Source organism: Pelobates fuscus, chromosome 1, assembly GCF_036172605.1.
Source record: "Pelobates fuscus isolate aPelFus1 chromosome 1, aPelFus1.pri, whole genome shotgun sequence".
Lineage (NCBI taxonomy): Eukaryota > Metazoa > Chordata > Amphibia > Anura > Pelobatidae > Pelobates > Pelobates fuscus.
In genome coordinates, this window is record NC_086317.1 from 167,919,620 (window position 1) to 167,927,662 (window position 8,043).

At 45.9% G+C, this 8,043-nt stretch overlaps 1 protein-coding gene across 1 annotated transcript; it reads left to right on the forward strand.

Annotated features, from left to right (window-relative positions):
- The first annotated feature begins 4,855 nt into the window (after positions 1–4,855).
- Positions 4,856–7,688, forward strand: RBM15 (RNA binding motif protein 15). Its single transcript, XM_063444379.1, has one exon. It carries the CDS (start codon positions 4,929–4,931, stop codon positions 7,452–7,454), a length of 2,526 nt encoding a protein of 841 aa, XP_063300449.1. The 5' UTR covers positions 4,856–4,928; the 3' UTR covers positions 7,455–7,688.
- Positions 7,689–8,043: the final 355 nt, after the last annotated feature.

An 8,043-nucleotide genomic window follows, 5' to 3' on the forward strand; every position in this document is an offset into this window, starting at 1 on the left:
ACTCTGTATATAGAGGGGAGCCATGTTACACTGTATATAGAGGGAGCCATGTTACTCTGTATATAGAGTGAGCCATGTTTACACTGTATATAGAGGGAACCATGTTACTCTGTATATAGAGAGGAGCCGGGTTTACACTGTATATAGAGAGGAGCCGTGTTTACACTGTATATAGAGGGGAGCCATGTTACTCTGTATATAGAGGGGAGCCATGCTACACTGTATATAGAGGGAGCCATGTTACTCTGTATATAGAGTGAGCCATGTTTACACTGTATATAGAGGGAACCATGTTACTCTGTATATAGAGAGGAGCCGTGTTTACACTGTATATAGAGGGGAGCTTGTTACATGGTATATAGAGAGGAGCCATGTTTACACTGTATATAGAGGGAGGCATGTTACTCTGTATATAGAGAGGAGCCGTGTTTAGACTGTATATAGAGGGGAGCCATGTTACTCTGTATATAGAGTGAGCCATGTTTACACTGTATATAGAGGGAACCATGTTACTCTGTATATAGAGAGGAGCCGTATTTACACTGTATATAGAGGGGAGCTTGTTACATGGCATATAGAGAGGAGCCATGTTTACACTGTATATAGAGGGGAGCCATGTTACTCTGTATATAGAGGGGAGCCATGTTACACTGTATATAGAGGGAGCCATGTTACTCTGTATATAGAGGGAGCCATGTTTACACTGTATATAGAGGGGAGCCATGTTTACACGGTATATAGAGGGAAGCCATGTTACTGTGTATATAGAGGGAGCCATGTTATTCTGTATATAGAGGGAGCCATGTTTACACAGTATATAGAGGGAAGCCATGTTACTCTGTATATAGAGAGGAGCCATGTTTACACTGTATATAGAGGGAACCATGTTACTCTGTATATAGAGAGAAGCCATGTTTACACTGTATATAGAGGGAACCATGTTACTCTGTATATAGAGAGGAGCCGTGTTTACACTGTATATAGAGGGGGGCCATGTTACACTGTATATAGAGGGAGCCATGTTACTCTGTATATAGAGGGAGCCATGTTTACACTGTATATAGAGGGGAGCCATGTTTACACGGTATATAGAGGTTAGCCATGTTACTCTGTATTTAGAGGGAGCCATGTTACTCTGTATATAGAGGGAGCCATGTTTACACGGTATATAGAGGGAAGCCATGTTACTCTGTATATATATATATGACTGTTTGCCTGTGTGTGTGTGTATGACTGTCTGCCTGTGTGTGTGTGTATGACTGTCTGCCTCTGTGTGTCTGTGTGTATTACTGTCTGCCTCTGTGTGTGTCTGTGTGTATGACTGTGTGTCTGTGTGTATGACTGACTGTCTGCCTGTGTGTGTCTGTGTGTGTGTGTGACTGTTTGCCTTTGTGTGTCTTTGTGTGTGTGTATGACTGTCTGCCTGTGTGTGTGGATGTCTTCCTGTGTGTGTGTATGGCCATCTGACTCTGTGTGTGTGTGTGTGTCACATGCAACCAATACACGCATATCACACACTGTTAATACACCCATTACAAATATCACACATAGCATACATATCACACACAGTCATCACACCTACTATCACATACACAGACAACACAAACATTACAGCATACATGGATGACGGGGGGGGGGGCGCTGTGAAGATTTTTCGCACAGGGCGTATGAATGCCTAAGGCTGGCCCTGACTGTATATAGAGGGGAGCCATGTTACTCTGTATATAGAGGGAGCCATGTTATTCTGTATATAGAGGGAAGCCATGTTACTCTGTATATAGAGAGGAGCCATGTTTACACTGTATAGAGAGGGAACCATGTTACTCTGTATATAGAGAGGAGCCATGTTTACACTGTATATAGAGGGGAGCCATGTTACTCTGTATATAGAGGGGAGCCATGTTACACTGTATATAGAGGGAGCCATGTTACTCTGTATATAGAGGGAGCCATGTTTACACTGTATATAGAGGGGAGCCATGTTTACACGGTATATAGAGGGAAGCCATGTTACTCTGTATATGGAGGGAGCCATGTTACTCTGTATATAGAGGGAGCCATGTTTACACGGTATATAGAGGGAAGCCATGTTACTCTGTATATAGAGGGAGCCATGTTATTCTGTATATAGAGAAGCCATGTTTACACGGTATATAGAGGGAAGCCATGTTACTCTGTATATAGAGAGGAGCCATGTTTACACTGTATATAGAGGGAACCATGTTACTCTGTATATAGAGAGGAGCCGTGTTTACACTGTATATAGAGGGGAGCCATGTTACTCTGTATATAGAGAGGAGCCATGTTTACACTGTATATAGAGGGGAGCCATGTTACTCTGTATATAGAGGGGAGCCATGTTACACTGTATATAGAGGGAGCCATGTTTACACTGTATATAGAGGGAACCATGTTACTCTGTATATAGAGAGGAGCCGTGTTTACACTGTATATAGAGGGGAGCTTGTTACATGGTATATAGAGAGGAGCCATGTTTACACTGTATATAGAGGGAGGCATGTTACTCTGTATATAGAGAGGAGCCGTGTTTAGACTGTATATAGAGGGGGGCCATGTTACTCTGTATATAGAGTGAGCCATGTTTACACTGTATATAGAGGCAACCATGTTACTCTGTATATAGAGAGGAGCCGTATTTACACTGTATATAGAGGGGAGCTTGTTACATGGTATATAGAGAGGAGCCATGTTTACACTGTATATAGAGGGGAGCCATGTTACTCTGTATATAGAGGGGAGCCATGTTACACTGTATATAGAGGGAGCCATGTTACTCTGTATATAGAGGGAGCCATGTTTACACTGTATATAGAGGGGAGCCATGTTTACACGGTATATAGAGGGAAGCCATGTTACTGTGTATATAGAGGGAGCCATGTTATTCTGTATATAGAGGGAGCCATGTTTACACAGTATATAGAGGGAAGCCATGTTACTCTGTATATAGAGAGGAGCCATGTTTACACTGTATATAGAGGGAACCATGTTACTCTGTATATAGAGAGGAGCCATGTTTACACTGTATATAGAGGGAACCATGTTACTCTGTATATAGAGAGGAGCCGTGTTTACACTGTATATAGAGGGGGGCCATGTTACACTGTATATAGAGGGAGCCATGTTTACTCTGTATATAGAGGGAGCCATGTTTACACTGTATATAGAGGGGAGCCATGTTTACACGGTATATAGAGGTTAGCCATGTTACTCTGTATTTAGAGGGAGCCATGTTACTCTGTATATAGAGGGAGCCATGTTTACACGGTATATAGAGGGAAGCCATGTTACTCTGTATATAGAGGGAGCCATGTTATTCTTTATATAGAGGGAGCCATGTTTACACGGTATATAGAGGGAAGCCATGTTACTCTGTATATAGAGAGGAGCCATGTTTACACTGTATATAGAGGGAACCATGTTACTCTGTATATAGAGGAGCCGTGTTTAGACTGTATATAGAGGGGAGCCATGTTACTCTGTATATAGAGAGGAGCCATGTTTACATTGTATATAGAGGGGAGCCATGTTACTCTGTATATAGAGGGAGCCATGTTATTCTGTATATAGAGAGGAGCCGTGTTTAGACTGTATATAGAGGGAGCCATGTTACTCTGTATATAGAGGGAGCCATGTTACTATCTGAGGTGGTTAACTATGATTGGCCCTGGCATGTTTGTTAGTCTGGCCTGCATGGTTGTCTGGCATGAATAAAAGTAGCATGTTTCAACTATATTAGTAGTTAGACTAGTTTGCACTAAAACATGTGCAAATGGGGAGTTTGCGGTTGTGTAAATGGACTGTTTGCGGTTGTTTGCGGTGCGTTAAACGGGGAGTTTGGTCTGTCACTGTGAAGCGGGCGTAACCCTTACACTACCTGATCGATACAACATCATACCTGATGTTTTAAAGCACGTTATTCCAAACTATTTAGGAATGTTAGGTGATTTATGCCCTTTATGGATTAAAACCAGACTCTGCATCAACTGTGTCATTTTCCATGGGAGCTTTGCCATGGATCCCCCTCTGGCATGCCACAGTCCAGGTGTTAGTCCCCTTGAAACAACGTTTCCATCACTATTGTGGCCAGAAAGAGTCCCTGTGTGTTTTAAAATTCGCCTGCCCATTGAAGTCTATGGCGGTTCGCCCGTTCGCGAACATTTGCGGAAGTTCCCGTCCGCCGTTCGCGAACCGAAAATTTCGTGTTCGCGACATCACTAGTGAACAGCCCTGACTATTTTTTCCTCTAAACCTTTGATTGTAATGAAATGAAGTTGGCTGAAAACATTTTTATATAGCGCCATTCTCACTTGTACAATGTTTACTAATTTCATCTAGAACTTGAATTCCTAACAATTCACTCTTTTTGTTTTTTCTCAATAACAATGATAAGGTTATTCACTAAGGTGAGCATTCAAAGTGCATTTCCAATCCAAGATCAAAATAGTAAAAATGGAAAGTCTCTGATTCAGCTGTGCTTTCTGTATCGACTACTCTGGCCTTAAATATGAAATTCACTGAATTCTCACTCTGGTAATAACTCTGTGAATAAACCAATAACCAAAGAATGGTAGAAATTCAGGCTAAAACAGCCAAGCTGTGAAAATTGCTGAATTGGAGTTGAATTGTGTTACTATTTGCATTACTCGTGACTGCCCCTGGCGGACATGACCGCTATGACAGCTTGCAGCATTAGTGTCTGGGCACGAAGGGGTGCCGGAAAGGCACGAATCAAAAACGTAAGCCGTAGCTGCCCGAGCCGTTTTGAGTGACAGCCAATCCAACCAATAGCAAGCCCGATCGTCCTCTGCTCTACCCAATCAGCGCGAAGGGCGGATTCTGCATTAGCACCACCGGCAAGATGGCGCCGGGAAGTAGTTTGTAAGAACACGATCCCTCCAGAAATCGCCATGAAAGGAAAAGAGCGTTCACCGGCCAAGGCCAAGCGGTCCCGGGCGGCGGAGGAAGCCATCAGAGACCGCGGCAGCAAGAAACTCGGCTCGGCCGTCGGCAGTAACGGCAGCAGCGCCACAGCCAAGGCCTCGGAGAGCAGCGGGGGCCGCCGCGGCCTTCACCTGGACAAGGGCCTGTCCGGCGGCCGAGAGTACGAGCCGCCCCCCGGGAGAGCCGGCCAGGGCCTGCACAGCTATGGCTCCCCGGGGGCCAGCAGCGGGAGCGGCAGCAGCGGCGGCAAAGGCGGCGGGGAGAGCCGGGCGGGCGGCCGCGGGGCGGAGAGCCGGGCCGAGGCCGAGTACAAGTCCCTGCGGATCAGCGAGCTGGGCTCCTCTCTGAGCGACGAGGCGGTGGAGGACGGCCTCTTCCACGAGTTCAAGAAGTTCGGCGACGTCAGCGTCAAGATCTCCCGCGCGGGGGACGAGCGCGTGGCCCTGGTCAACTTCAGGCGCACGGAGGACGCCCGGGCCGCCAAGCACGCCCGCGGCCGGCTGGTGCTTTACGACAGGCCGCTGAAGATCGAGGCCGTGTACCTGAGCGGGGGCGGCGGCGGCGGTAACAGGAGGCGCAGCCGCTCCCCCGGGGTGAAGGAGCCCTACTCCGCCATTCCTAGCACCGTGCCGGCCCAGCGGCACCCGCCCGGCCAGCGAGGCCTCTCCCCTGCCGGCCTGGGATACAGAGACTACCGGCTGCAGCAGCTCGCCCTGGGCCGTCTACCTCCTCCCCCTCCCCCACTGGCCAGAGACCTGGATAGAGACAGAGACTACGGTGTGTATGAGAACCGAGTGCGGCCTAGCTACCCGCTGGAGCCCCGCCTGAGCTTCAGGGAGGAGGTGATCCCCCCAGAGGATGACAAGAGGGCCAACAGGACTCTGTTTTTGGGCAACCTGGATGTCACCGTCACAGAGAACGACCTGCGTAGAGCCTTTCAACGCTTTGGGACAATAACAGAAGTGGATATAAAGAGGGCTGGCCGAGGGCAAGCGTCTACCTATGGCTTTCTCAAATTTGAAAACTTGGATATGGCTCACCGGGCCAAGATGGCCATGTCTGGGAAACTGATCTTGCGTAATACGGTAAAGATTGGCTATGGCAAACCAACGCCAACCAACCGCTTGTGGGTGGGCGGGCTGGGGCACTGGGTTCCAATGACTGCTCTTGCAAGGGAATTTGACAGGTTTGGCACCATCAGATATATTGACTACCACAAAGGGGACAGCTGGGCTTATATACAGTATGAAAGCCTGGATGCTGCTCAAGCTGCATGTACCCAAATGAGAGGATTTCCTTTAGGAGGGGAGCACAGAAGGCTTCGAGTCGATTTTGCTGACACAGAAATCCGTTATCATCACCACTACCTTCAACCGTTATCACTACCCCATTATGACTTGGTTGGGGATTCATTTGGACACAGGGCTCAAGATGCTCTTAGACCTGCAAATCGCACACCCCCTGTCTTATACAGAGACAGGGAAAGAGAACTATATACAGACAATGAGTGGGCACCGCCATCTGTCCGAGACAGGAACCGAACTACATATGATGCTCTGGAAACAATTGACCGTCGGGTTGATGGTTGGTCTGTGGACCGAGATCGTGAAAGAGATATTGTAAACAGAGATCAGCCCAGGAAAAGGAGGCTAATTGACGAAAGTCGTCATCTAGATAGGTCTCCAGAGAGTGATCGGTCCAGAAAAAGACACTGTGCTACTCCAGAGCATACTCCTGATGACACTGGAGGACGTGATAGCCGGTACAGTGAAACTGATAGACCAACAAATCGAACTGACCGTCCTTCCCCATCCAGAGAAAGAAGGGGAAGTCTTGAAAGAAATCAAGTAGACAGGCGTGACATAAAGAACTCTGTTGAAAGAGACAGGAAGCACAGAAACCTGGAAATTAAAAGTCCTTTAAAAAAGGATGAGCCAAGTAAAAAAATTAAATCTCCTCAAAAACAAGATGTTCCACAGAAACTGTGCTTGGCATGGCAAGGTATGCTGCTTCTGAAAAATAGTAATTTTCCGTCCAACATGCATCTACTACAAGGAAATCTTGGTGTTGCAACTAGTCTGCTTGTTGAAGGAACTTCTGGTGGAAAAGTAGCCCAGTTAAAGATTACGCAACGACTGCGCCTCGACCAGCCCAAGCTGGATGAAGTTACTCGACGCATCAAAGTGGCAGGTCCTAATGGCTTTGCTATCCTGCTTGCTGTTCCTGGTTCCTTTGAGGATAGTTCTCTTGGAGATCAAGCCAGCTCAACTCAACGACCTCTGAGGAACCTTGTATCCTATTTAAAGCAAAAGCAGGCTGCTGGTGTCATAAGCCTTCCTGTAGGGGGTAATAAAGACAAAGATCACACTGGCGTTCTACATGCTTTCCCACCTTGTGAATTTTCCCAACAGTTTTTGGATTCATCAGCAAGAACCCTTGCTAAATCAGAGGAAGACTACCTTATTATGGTTATAGTGCGTGGGGCATCCTAATTCAATGTTCGTACCTACCATGTTCACAAGGTATTATGGGATACAGTATAATCTTAGTTTTGTTATTGGTATTCCAGTCTATGTACTGAAGTTTGTATCCTGTTAAGAAAATCATATATAGTCTTATACTGGTTAGGTATCAGTTATGTACTTCAGTCAACATTTTCCTGTCTGCTAGTTGTAGCCTTAATACATGCTTTGATCTAATGGCAAATTTGTATGGATATGTAGAATATCCCTATGAGTATTGAGACATTTCATATATTATAATTCCATTTTGTTTGTCTGAGATCTTGTAGGTTATAACTCTTATAACATATTTTAGTATTTTTTTTTTTTTAGCAGGCCCAATTGCTTTTGGGGAATTGCACTCCATTTACCTGAACTTAAAAATTGTTTGCTTTTTAATTTTGTCTATTACTAACTCCCATGCTCCAATCCTGTTTCAATTACTGCGCCAAGATACTCCAATCTAGCTAGTTTGTGTCTTGTGCTGAATTGACCCCTCCATCAGTTATTTTGATTACAAGTTAGCACTAACCATTTGGTCTAGGAGGAGCTTGCTTTTTCTTCCTGATGGATACTGTGA

Excerpts from the sequence above, each read along its gene's own strand:
- RBM15 (XM_063444379.1), top strand. The coding sequence starts at position 4,929 with ATGAAAGGAAAAGAGCGTTCACCGGCCAAGGCCAAGCGGTCCCGGGCG.